The sequence below is a fragment of the Pseudochaenichthys georgianus genome, chromosome 1 (genome assembly GCF_902827115.2).
Source record: "Pseudochaenichthys georgianus chromosome 1, fPseGeo1.2, whole genome shotgun sequence".
Classification (NCBI taxonomy): Eukaryota; Metazoa; Chordata; class Actinopteri; order Perciformes; family Channichthyidae; genus Pseudochaenichthys; species Pseudochaenichthys georgianus.
Window position 1 is genome coordinate 27,686,380 of NC_047503.1, and position 13,320 is coordinate 27,699,699.

General features: G+C 41.1%; 1 protein-coding gene across 1 annotated transcript in view; it reads left to right on the plus strand.

Moving 5' to 3' along the window:
- LOC117454210 (multiple PDZ domain protein) overlaps nucleotides 1-13,320 on the plus strand; it is a 36,481-nt gene that overhangs the window by 12,863 nt on the left and 10,298 nt on the right. Inside the window, exons 18-28 of the mRNA XM_034093359.1 lie at nucleotides 55-178; nucleotides 2,339-2,537; nucleotides 6,017-6,337; nucleotides 7,694-7,888; nucleotides 8,474-8,651; nucleotides 9,892-10,002; nucleotides 10,380-10,439; nucleotides 10,843-10,911; nucleotides 11,384-11,483; nucleotides 12,570-12,778; nucleotides 13,205-13,296. Coding sequence (XP_033949250.1) covers nucleotides 55-178; nucleotides 2,339-2,537; nucleotides 6,017-6,337; nucleotides 7,694-7,888; nucleotides 8,474-8,651; nucleotides 9,892-10,002; nucleotides 10,380-10,439; nucleotides 10,843-10,911; nucleotides 11,384-11,483; nucleotides 12,570-12,778; nucleotides 13,205-13,296 — 1,658 coding nt within the window. The remainder of the gene's footprint in view (nucleotides 1-54; nucleotides 179-2,338; nucleotides 2,538-6,016; nucleotides 6,338-7,693; nucleotides 7,889-8,473; nucleotides 8,652-9,891; nucleotides 10,003-10,379; nucleotides 10,440-10,842; nucleotides 10,912-11,383; nucleotides 11,484-12,569; nucleotides 12,779-13,204; nucleotides 13,297-13,320) is intronic.

Below are 13,320 nucleotides of genomic sequence, written 5' to 3' on the forward strand. Positions count from 1 at the left end.
TTTGTTACCCCAATTTCATGCCCTCACTCATAACCTCTGTCGTCTCCCTCGTAGGAAAACCGGCTGCGGCATCGTTTCAACATCATGGAAGACTACGACAGGCAGCAAGCACCACCTCTGCCCCCCCACACCAGCTTTGAAAGGACAATCACTGTTGTCCGGGGCAACCGTAGCCTTGGTATGTTCTACGTCTTTCTCATGGTGATGGTGTCTTGGTGTGTGTACGTCGCTGGCATGGCGTTAATAACTCTAATTGGCGGTGTTGATGACGACTGCGCTGAAGAGGAGTGGTGAAATGATGTGCTCCTCATACCTGAGCGAGGAGATGATTTCTGTGCATGTGTGTGTGTCTGTGCATGTGTGTTTGTCTGATAGGCTAGTGTGGTTGTAAATGGATGGTCAAAGTAATGTGAATGAATAGTAATGAACCTTAAAACCAATGAGCATATTAACATTTGATATTTGTTTTTATACTCTAGTGTTGAGATTATATTAGTTATTTAAAAATGTCAGGGAGTTAACAACGGGGTGTAAGGCACTCCTGCACTTTCATTTAAGGGCACTGTGCAAACTAAGTATAAGAAAACAAACATATTTGTATTCTGGAAACGTGCTCTAATAAGGCACCGCACTACTTGTGTATGCGTGAAAGTTTAACATTATGTTAATTTCCAAAGGTAGAGAAAATCAAGGTAATAACCTACAGTCTGTGTGTCACTGCATGTGTTAGTATTTATCTGTTTATAACAGTGTAGGTCTTCCTGTTAAGATATGTATTGTAGCACGGTTTTCTGGACATCCACATGTGGAGGGTTTACAGATTGTCTGTGTTAATTTGTTACTCATGTTAATTTAAATGTATTCAAATGTAAGGCAATAGTACGACTTGGGCAGAGTTATGGTCTGTATCTTTAAGGCCCACATATTTGGGATTTTTATGAGCAATATTTTTAAAGATCTTTTTGCACTTCTTTACATCCTTCCTATTGTTAGGTGCCATGGTCAATTCTATCCACCGGGCAACTAATGACTGAATGCCCAATTTTGATAACATGAGACATGCTAACAGTGTATGGTTGGTTTGTACTTCAAGGACTGTATGGTTTTTAGAGCAGGTTGTTAAAGGAGAAGGTTTGATGGATTATAATGAGGTCTTTGTTTCTTGCCTTGCACGTCTAAAAACACGAGTATATACAGCCTGGTTAGAAGTCTTTGTTCTTGAATGGTGTGAACCTAATGCATTAACATGAAGAACTTCCGTTGAGATCAGAAGAAATAGAATTTCATATAGAAAATGTCATCTCGGAATTTACCATTCATTATTTAAAACACTTTCATTAGTCTGTAATAAAATTAATGTATTATGATGATGCAGTGTTGTAGGAAACAAATACCTTTGGATTTAGAGACATTGATAATTATTACTTCAGACTTGCTCTCATGTCTTTGAAATGTCTTTTGTCTGTCTTATCAGCGTCAGTAGCTGTGTCTCCAAACAATTGTTTTCCATGCACTATGATTGTATTGTCATTTGAATGTTATACAAAAAGCAATAAACTATTTATTTGATCAAAAATAAGCACAAAGTAATTTCTTTGACCATTTTCAAATTATGACCATAGTGTTGAGGATGTGCGTAGTCCTCCATTAGATGTCATTGTAGGGTGCAAACGCCATATTGTAGACTAGACTTCCTAATTTGTTGTAGCCTTCCCTGTCTACAGTGTGTGTATGTGTGTTGGTGAAGTGTGCACGTGTGCGTGTGTGATGCCTGATTTACCTGCTTCTGTCTGTTTGCATTAAAGTAGTGTTTGTGTAATCCGCCTAGCGTCAGATTTGATAATGCCAAAGTCAGGTGTTTGTGCGACTTGCATGTGTTAACCCTCCAGTCACCTGTGGCCTTTGCCCTGTGTTGGTGTGTGTGTGTGTGTGTGTGTGTGTGTGTGTGTGTGTGTGTGTGTGTGTGTGTGTGTGTGTGTGTGTGTGTGTGTGTGTGTGTGTGTGTGTGTGTGTGTGTGTGTGTGTGTGTGTGTGTGTGTGTGTGTGTGTGTGTGTGTGTGTGTGTGTGTGTGTGTGTGTGTGTGTGTGTGTGTGTGTGTGTGTGTGTGCCTTAACGCGAGTTTGGCTGAGGGTGATGCTTTGTAAATGTCAAGCATGTGTCGCCATGTTTGTGTGCTAATCTGCCTAGTGTCTGTCTTGATTATGCTGATTGTGCCACTGTCAGGTGCTTGTTTGGACGACTGTCTGTCTCTTTGGCATGCAATCAAAGCAGACTTAGCCAACCCTCCACTCACCTGTGCTCATGTGTGTGTCTGTGTACGTGTGTGCGTGTTGGCAGGGATGTCGGTGAGTGCTATCAAGGACGGCTCAGGCATGCTGGTGCGCAGCGTGGTCCAGGGGGGCTCTGTTAGCCAGGATGGCAGGCTGGGGGTGGGGGATGCCATCTTGGCCATCAACAGAGAACCTACCTCCAATCTGACCAACGCCAGGGCCAGAGCCACGCTCCGCAGACACTCTGTCATAGGGCCAGAGATAAGGTGAGGAGCCGGTCACTGTCTAACAACATTACCATTTGAGAGAGTTTTGCTCTGGGCTGAAAATAACACAGGTGATGCTTACTCAACTCTATAATAGCTCTTATGAGCAGTTTAAAGGTCCCTATTATACTGTTTTTCATTACTTTATTATAGGTCTCAGATATATACAAAACATGTCTCTGAAGTGTTTGGCTGAAACACCAAACAGATCATGCATTGTAGCATCCCACAATCCCCTCTGTTTCAGCCCTGTTTCAAAAGTGCTGATTCTGTCTTTTACTTTAGATGAAAATAAGGAGCCGCTCCCCTCTGAGAGATATTTGGTTAAAAAGAACACAATTGGCCAACAAATTGTTTTGACATCATAAAGTGGCCAAAATCTGATCAGCTCATTTTCAGGCAGGTTTTTATATAAATGGATCAGGACAGAAAGTGAGCGAATCTTTTTTCCTGAAACTTTCAGAATCTCTTTACAGAGGGGACACATGTTGATGTATAAAAGACAGGAACAAGTGGATTTTGCATAATAGGTGACCTTTAAAGGATTATTTTGTCGATCTCAAACTGACTTTTAAATATTAGCAAAGTAATCCTTTGCATTCTATCCTCTCCATCATTGAACTTCCTCTGAATCACTTCTACTCAAAAATCTTCAGACTGTGTTCAGACACACTGGCTGGCTGGATGTGCAGCACTGTGCGTCACCCTCTCTACAGCGGCTAAAAGGATGCTTCACATCCCTTAATTGTTGCAGAGAAACCCTATGGCTCTGACGCCCCACATGGCGTCATCAAGTAGTATAGTCACAGCACTACATGATTTTCTAATGTTGACAGTAGCAGGGCAGAAATTCTTTAGTTTTAATTTGTTTTTAGCTAAACACATGAATTGATGCCGTGCTGTTACTGGGCCTTTTTCACAGCAGACATTTAAACTTGGCATGGTAGTACATGCCTACATGGCACAGGTGTTGCTAATAACATTAAAGATGGCTTCATTCCCAGTGAGTCATGACACTCCGGCATCGATAAGGACCCTGAAAAAAAGCAGCTAAGTAGAATTATGTCTTCATTCGTTTCATTGTTTAACATCCTGTGCTTTTACTGCTGGGACATGTCAAACTGCCTTCTGGGAAAAGGGCCTACAGTATGGCTTAAAAACCACCTGTATATGTTCACTTATTCTGCCTAATTACTGTAGATATCTGCTGAGGCTGGAGTCGGGCAGAATTGTTTTGGATTAACAAATCTTAACCGAGCTAGCTTGATGGTATTGGAACATCTGTTGCATATAAAAAACATATCATGTAAATATACCATCAGTGCAATCTGACCAAAGCTTTATATGTCTCAAGTGCACACAGTGATGCGCCTTTAACAGCGGTCTCACAATCTTATATTTTGTAGTTTCTAATTAAGCTGATACTGTGTCTCCTAAATGTTACACATAACATGGTATCCTTGCTGTTTATATATTGTGGGGTTGTAAGATCTTGGAAATTGTAAACGGGCTCAGTGAGCACACTAAACCACATTACATTAACAGCATTAAAGTAGGATATGCGAGTGGCACATTTTACTCTGATTCCAGTAAGTTATGTAGCTCAGTTATTGATTACACATAATATATTCACTTACCCTTATGTCATAGTTTAAACACGTCTTTACTTGAAAAGCGAGAAAAACTGTTCTTAGTTTAAAGAAAATGTAGAAAGGTCCCATGGGAATACTGCTCATATTTCATATATCTAGCCATCTATGATCCTATCTAGATGATATTGGCAGTGGCCCGAATGAGTGAGTATTTGTAGATCATACAAATAAATATGTGCTGGTCACAATCATGACTCACTGCGTATCTCCATTACCACCTCGTTTTGACACTGCAGTAATAGTTGACTGAGGCGCTGCGGTGATGTTAAATTAGATTAGATGATTACATTTTAAAGATGGCCTGAGGGAAAATTGGGTAAATTATTACTTGTTCTAACATCAGCACTTATGGCTCCACATTGACAATGCTTGTTTGGCTGATTGGAAAAGTGCCCCATCTCCTGCACCGTGCTGCCCTGCACAACGCAGTCTCAGTCTCATTCAGAGTCTCTCTCCCTCTCTCTCTCTCTCACAGGCACACACACACACACACACACACACACACACACACACACACACACACACACACACACACACACACACACACACACACACACACACACACACACACACACACACACACACACACACACACACAAACTAACACACACACATACACATCATTTCATGGTCTAACCTCCAAAAACACATTTTTCCTGCTATGGGAAATATCTCTGAATAATGCATTGCTCATCTCACCTTGAACAGTGCACTTCTGAATAAAAGAGCGTTTTAAAGAGCCCCTCATAGATGCACGGCACAACACACACAGATGAACACACATATGCAATCTGCCTTGCTCTATCCTATGCGCACACACACAAACCCGCACACACACATGCTCATACTGCCTCCTCCTGACAGCACTGCAGACAAACTAACAGAGAGTGGAGGCAGATGAGTTGCTTTGGAAGCCTTAGAATAAGACAGACATAGAAGGGTGAGGGCTTGTTGCTATCAAACTGCTTCTGTTCAGATACGACAGGCTGTCCACAAGGCTCAGTCACAACAGCTTAGCGTGGAAGACCTCCATATTCAATCTGCCACTGTGAGTGGAACCAAGCTCTTTAAGGAGATTCAAACACCACGTCTGCTGGTAGTGCCACACAAGAATGGAAGTGGGAGTGTTTGGCTTTAACGACGTCCTTGACACTTTCCCAAAATGACATTGTTAAGACCGTAGCTCTGACACATCCTGCTCATGCAAAACACTTTACTATTTCATCTGTCTTGAATCACAAATTGCATCTTGACATTGAAACATGCATTTCTCTGAAATTATTTCATTTTCTTTTCATCTTCTACCAGCTGCAGTACAAGCACTGTTAATGGAGTGGGGCACATCTATAATTGAATAGCACTTACAAACATCTGACATGTAAGACCGCAGCCTTAAAGTTAGAAGTTGTTTATTGATTGTTTTTCAGGTCTCACATTTTTTAAAACAAGTGAATTATTAATTGATAACTAATGATGATTACAACTGTTCAGCATTATTAAACATTACTTCAGTTATATTCAGCTTTCACTTCTGGTATTTTGTGATGCATACATTTTTATGATTAGAAATATGATCAATTAATAAAATCATATATCAAAGTCATATTATTCCATTAAAGTAAGTCATCACATAATCCATCAATCTTGTTTGTAGATTTCAAGTGCAATGCCATGTGTCTAATTCCTTATCGTATTAGTCACTGTTTGTTGGTAAAAGTTTAATTAATGTGGGATATGGAAACCAAGTATTGGGAAGTCTTAAGTCATATTCTAAATGTTTTCACCCTGCCCCGACATTTCTTTTCCTCCCCATTTATTTTCCCTCAGCGTAACCTATGTCCCAGCCCATCAGGTGGATGAGTACCGCGTCCGTCTGAATTTACCCCCTCTGGCGTCCATCGCAGCAGACAGCGCCTCCTCCTCACCGACCCCGCCAACCCTTTCTCCAGAACCCGGCTCGACCCCGGCGAGATCACCAGGTCCAGTCAGAGCTGCAGCCTCCACTCCAGCTTCATACAGCCTAAAACCCTCTGCCACGGCCAATTTTAAAGCTGCAGATCCAGCAGTAGTCAGAGGCTCTGCTTCATCCAAAGCTCTAATCAAAGGTCCAGCCGCGGTCCCTACCATAACCCCGGCCCCGGACTCAAGGTAATGTAAGATCCAGAGGTCTCAGCCTATTATTTATGGCCACCTAATCCCTCCTCAGGCTCCACAGTGCAAGATAAACCTGCCTCAAGGTTTATTAGACTGCAGGGCTCCAGCTTTATTACATGTTGATGTGTTTGCTGCAGAGAATTCAGACGATGAAATACACTATACATTATGCCTGTTGTGAGCTCCGTGTGTTCACCTTAGGGTTTTGATTTTCATAGCTGCTAGTGTTTTTATAACTTTAACACATCACTTACTTCAGTTACCCGGCAGCTTAAGTCACACTAATGATCTGAGTTATTATCTGACACTTTAATTAACCGTATCCATGAAGGAAACAATGTGCTTCACTTCAGTATGCAACCTGCTCAGTTTGAGTCCCTTCCAGTCCGTATTTTTCTCTTCTCCATTCTGCTCTCTGGTAAAGGCAAAAGCTTCTCTGAATGTTGAATTTCTCAGTTATATTTAGCTGTTCGCTTATGGATCTCAGTGCTGACTGTCAGCGAAAATGAATTGTTTCGCTTCTGTCTATCCCTGCTTTCGCTCCATCTTCTTGCCTCTGCCTTTCCCCTCCCTCCCTCACTCCCATTTCTCTCTGCAGCCTTTTCTTCACTCTTATCGATATGCTGTCTTTGTGTATTGCTCTGCTAGTCTTCCCTCTTCACTATTTGTGTCCACATCTGTCTCTCATCTCTCTATTTGGTCTTTTTCTCTTTTCCCCATTTTCCAATCCCCCTCTCCTGGCTGCTCTCTTTCAGCCCTGGTGGAACCATTTGTTCTGCCCTCTTCTGTAACTTAACTGGCTATAGGCTCCTGCTGTGCTGATAGCACCACTATCACTCACCTCCATGGGCTTAATACAGCCCTCCACAGTTAAATATATTCATGAAAAATTCTCTCCTTCTCTACCTCGCTTTCTCACTCACACATAAAAAGAGATACTGTATATACTGTATGTTTCAACACACATGCATTAAAATACTACCTTACTGTAAACTCGCTGGCAGAAAATGTGTATTTCAGGTGTTTTTGCTCCTAAAGCAGTCATTATTTTTAAGTCCTGGCAATTTAAATCACAACTGGCTATGTGTCAAAGTGTGTCATGACTTAAAAAAATAATAAAGTACACAGAGAATTATTGTTATCCACAGGAATTCTGCCAGTATGAAGCAGACAAATGGTATTTGACTCACAACTTATGGCCTCAAAGTGATTGCTTGTTTTTTTCACCCATTTTCGCAAGATTATTACATTTTGAACAAAGAGAATGACGTTCTGTAATCAACACATTTTCTATTTAATATCACACATTGATTTAATATTATTTCTATTTGCATGTTTTTTTGCCATCAGTTGGCTGATTCCAAAACCTTACATGAACAAGAAGGAGGGAAACAAAGAAGGACAGATTGTGAAGGAGAAACAGGACAGGCGTAGCGCAGATGGGAAAATATCACAGCTGGAGGTAGAGACAAAGGTGGACGGTAAAGAAGACGGAGAAGAGGAGCTTCATTTTCATACCACAGTTTCTTGGGATCAGCCTCGAAGGTAGGTGAATCAGTGATTTAATTTGTGTTGCCGTTAGATTTTATTCAGATCTTCCATCCTTCTGCCTCTTTTTTTCTCAAACTCTGCCCATGATGCCTTTGTATTCTTTCTCTGCCAGAGAAGGCTTACTAAAATCCTAGTTTGCTCAAGTTATGTTCACAGCGGGGGAGAGCAACACAGAGCAGACTCAACATGCTCATATTTCTCAGGCCTAGAGAAACCGTTTTTTCACAACCTGTATTTATTGCATTTATGACTGTATCCCACTTATAAAATCACATAAGCTGCAATGTATGCAAAGACCAGCTTTTGTGTGAGTCTCACTTGCATGTATTATATTCATTTGTTTTGACTTATATTTGAAACTCTATCCGCTGTGGATAGAGATTCAAAGAAGAAAAAAAACACATCCATTGGTTTAGTTATCTTTCTTATGAATTTGTGCCGTACTGCTCCTTACCAAGTAGATCTTCCTCTCTTCTTCAGGTGTACAGAGCACATCCATTAATCATCACTGCAATGCATGAAGGCCTTTCAGCTCTACAATAAGTGTGAATGTTCCTTATATTCTGCTTTGTGCTCCAGTGTGCGGTTGACTCGAACACCAGGCCAGTCCCTGGGCATCAGCATAATGGGAGGCAGAGGCATGGGCCGGAGACTGAGCAGTGGAGAGATGATGAGGGGAGTCTTCATCAAGCACATCAGCCCCGACAGCCCGGCAGCACTTAATGGCAGCCTCCAGACTGGAGACAGGATACTAGAGGTGTGTGTGTGTGTGTGTGTGTGTGTGTGTGTGTGTGTGTGTGTGTGTGTGTGTGTGTGTGTGTGTGTGTGTGTGTGTGTGTGTGTGTGTGTGTGTGTGTGTGTGTGTGTGTGTGTGTGTGTGTGTGTGTGTGTGTGTGTGTGTGTGTGTGTGTGTGTGTGTGTGTGTGTGTGTGTGTGTGTGTGTGTGTGTGTGTGTGTGTGTGTGTGTGTGTGTGTGTGTGTGTGTGTGTGTGGTCTAGCATTACTATACTTGTGGGGACCTAAATCTGTTAACACAGTCACGTGTGGGGACTCGCCTCCCTTATGGGGACAAATTGGAGGTCCCCATGAGGGGGATCATTAATTTTAGGGTGAAGACTTGGTTAGGTTTAGGATTAGGGTTAGGGTAAGGTTAAGGGTAAGGGTTAGGTTTAGGCATGTGTTGGTTAACTTATGGTTACGGTTAGGATAAGTCTCCAGGAAATGCATGTAAGTCAATGTAATGTCCCCTGAAGTGATGTATATACATGGTATGTGTGTGTGTTAATGCTTATGTGTTTGTTGAATGAGCATGGATTTATATACTGTATACATGTTCTGTTTACTGTGTGTGCACTTTGGAAACATGTGCAGCGCTTGGGTATATGAAAGATGGTGATTTGATGATATAGTAAAAACCAAACTTAATTTTACTCCAAGGTTGAGCTCTTTTTCGTCTTTATACAATACAGGATTTTATACAATGCAATGAACAAACCTCCATGCCACACTCAGGTGCAACAGTTTTAAGCACAAACTATAGTGCACATTTGTGTCTCTTTCCAACATATATTTGAATTACAATACTGGGTAAATCCGTATAACGACATTCATTTAATCCTAAATACATAGAAATAAATATTGTGGGACATCTTATTTAGCGATATTTGACCATTAAACATTAGAAAACGTATCATTAGCTCTGCGATCTTGCTATATAGTTTCTACTGAGGTAGCCATCGCTTTTATGTATGTGTAAGGTCATTGTGGTCATTGTGTGGTCAGGACTCCCTGGAAGAAGAGATCTTGTATCTCAATGGGACATTCCTGGATAAATAAAGGATAAATAAAAAAAAAAAAAAGAATTGTAGATTATGTTCTCATTGCAGGGTTGCCTTAAGGTGAAAATTGGATTTACAGGATTGACACATCATTGTGATTACTAGATTTTTTAAAGGTCATTTTTCAACTAAATTGTCTCTAATGTTGACTCGGCCAAGGTGTGTGGTGTGGACCTACGAGATGCCAGCCATGAGCAGGCAGTGGAGGCCATCCGCCGGGCCGGAGACTCTGTGGTCTTCCTGCTCCAGTCTGGACAGCACAGATCTCAGGTACTGCATCTCAGAAAAACAAGTACTTGCTTAGTCATACAATGTGCAATGAATACTCAAGTACGATTACATAATATTCTGTTTTGTTTTATTGAGGTCCCAGATTATTTCACTGAATCATAATACTCAGCAAGTGCAAAGAAAATCTGCAGTTTATATTCTGTTGGACAACTCCATCAGAAGTTTCAGCAATGTTTGCGTGGGAGTTTGTGGCATTACAATATAATGTACACAGTTCACAAGGCTTGTTAAACAAACGTTTTTTTGACTGAAAACCTATTTAGTATAACATATTGGATGCATAATTTGAAGCATCTGCAGTATGTTTCATAAAGATATTCACCTGCCTTCGCTACTTTTTGTGTTTTCGCCCACAGTCCCCTCTGCTTGCCAACCACAAGAGACTGACTCCACAGTGTTACTCACACAGCAGCAAGGTAACTGCTCTACCAGATAACTTACGCTGTACATTCTCTCTCTCAACATATACTACCGCTTTGAGAGTGGTAATGCGTAGTGTAGAAATTGATATGAATGGGGTATATATATATCTATTTAAATTCAAAAAGCAGTCCCTACTTATTTGTTTCGAGGTCGTGACTGCTACAGATGACAAGCTGTGAAACCATTTTCCTCAGTTTGTGTTCCCACACAGTTACTGATGTTTGGCTGACTATGGCTGTAGTGTATAGAGTATGCTATACTGTATAGGCACTTTATTATATATAGAGTGATGAGTCATTAACACCTTCATGGTATTCCAAAAAGAATTGAGGTCTTTGAGAAGAGCTTTGAATATTTTTTGTGGGGTAAAATATTTGTTTCCCTTCATGATTGTAGGAAGCAGAGAGTCTGAGTCTGTTCCTTAGTGTCTCCCCTACAAACCCCTTCACTCCCACCCCCTTTAAGGTTGGTACATTGATGTCTGAGTGTGTTTGCGTGTGTTATCATGGGTATGCAGCATCTTAAAAGACTGCATTAGCATTTGCACTAAACCAACTTCCAAAACGTAATTAACGTGCTTATTTGTAGATAGAACCCTTGTAGTTCAAAGTCCCTTGCAGCTACCTTGTTTGTTTAAAACCTTTGTTTTTCTCTTTGGTGGAGATGCATAACTCTCTAAATAGACAGCACTTCCTTTTGAAGTTATTTTTCTATGCACTTGTAAGTTGGTTACAAAATAATGCATGATTCTGGTCATCTTTCATGTTATTTTTAGCCGACATCAAAACTGTGTTCATTAATTTATCCTATTCGTCAGTTTGTCCCACGGCTACATCAAGCACACTAAACAAGCCTCAGGGGTGCTTCAACTCATGCCCAAAGGATCCCTGAGGCATCTCCAACTCTGCCTGTTCAATAATGCAAAACTTCTCCCAAGGTACCTTCGACAACATCCAATAAAACGGATCGGAGGAGCCCCACTACTGTCCCAACACCAATCACAGTGGCAGCTGGAGAAGAGGGCGATCCTGGCAGGAGTAAGTCTCCATTATAAAAACGTCACAAACACTTAGACAGGAATCCCTTAAAGCCCCTTAGAAAAAGGAGCTGTGTGGCGTTTGTAATGTGGCCACTTTTACACAGCGCAGGACAGGTCACGTGATGGGCCCTATGGCTCAGAGACTTCACGTTACACCTTTCCATTACAAAAGAAAAAGCTGTATAACTCAATCAAAAATATCAGGAGTTTCACCAATATTCAGAAATTACATTTTTATTTTTTACAATATGCAAATGTACTTCAATGTTCATTATTTTAAAGCTCTCAATCTATTTATTTTTCATGACATTCACTATGGAGATACTTGGCCATGTTCATACATTAGTGAGAATGCATTATGAGCCAAGAATGCAAAAGCCTAAATAATTTTGTTTCTCTACAGTATGTTCTGGGAGAGCAACTTTGGTTTGCCTTTTATCTTTTATTTTTGTATTCTTTGGCATAAAAAAAAACTGTTATTCAAGTTATATGCATTCTTTGTTTTTGCTTCATGCCCTTATTGTATTAAAAGTGCCCTGAGGAATTTTCTTGTGAACAAACAAAGTTTTGTGTTTACACTCGGTTTTACTCATCAAGATGCTTTGTGCATATTTTGAGGTATAGCAAATGTGTTGAATATATTCCTTTTCCTCATAAAACAAAGGCATATTTTCTTAACAGTTTGAAACCTGCATTGCTTACATTCATGATCACATCTTGCTGTATTATACACAGTATATTGCTGCCGGAACTTTACTGTATCCTTTGGATCAATAAAATCAACTACTAAAACACTGATCCATAGACCATAGTGCTGATAGCGGTAACAAAGAAAACCCCTCAGGGTACACTTGAGGGACTTTATGTGATCATGCATATTAACAAATATGTCAATGTGATTATTTTCAAATATTTATTAGCACAGGTTAATACACATGTACAAAGACTAATTCACACACTCACACACGCTCCTTTAGGCTGTAATGCTTCCTCTACACATGTCAGGGGGAACATGTATCATTCCTCACTTTCCCTTTTGCTTAAACAAAAAATTGTTCTCATTGTTTACTCTTGTCCCTCCTAGAAAAAATGCTTCAGCGTTACGGCAGCCTGTCAGGAAAGCTCCATATGATTGAGCTGGAGAAGGATCCTGCGGTTCGCGGCCTGGGAATCAGCCTCTCTGGAAACCAGGATGGTTCCAGGGCCCGCATGAGTGTCCATGTGGCGGAAATCGACCCTCAAGGACCTGCTGGTTTGGATGGGAGGATATGTATCGGAGACGAGCTGCTCGAGGTAAGGAGGAATCTTGAATGGGAACAGTAAGAAAAATCTGTTACGGTGGACATTTACACACTTTTGGGGGACAAGAAAGGCCTGGAGTCCTAGAGAGAGAGAAAATCTTACAGTCAAAATTGAGAACAGCAGAAAGAGAGCAGTGGGTTGTGGGTTGGAGTCATGGATGAGTAGAGAGCGTTGAGTGCCTGCACAGTAGATTTATCAGACAAATTACCAATTTTGAAGGATGGCTGGTCCTGGGCTGGATTTCTAGCAATGAGCAACCGTGTAATAGAGATGATATCGAGGTAGAGGAGAGGCTGATGGCTGAGAGGGGCAGGGGAGTCGGAGGAAGATGGCAGAAAGGCAGATTTATGTGGCTTTGGATGGGATAACGGAGAGGAAAGGCTGAGATGGCAGTACATGATGTGCATTTTTGTCCAGATCAACGGTCAGATCTTGTACGGCCGAAGTCAACAGAACGCCTCCACCATCATCAATAACGCTCCGTCGAAAGTCAAGATCATTCTCATCAGGTAACATGCAGAGGTTTTGTTTCT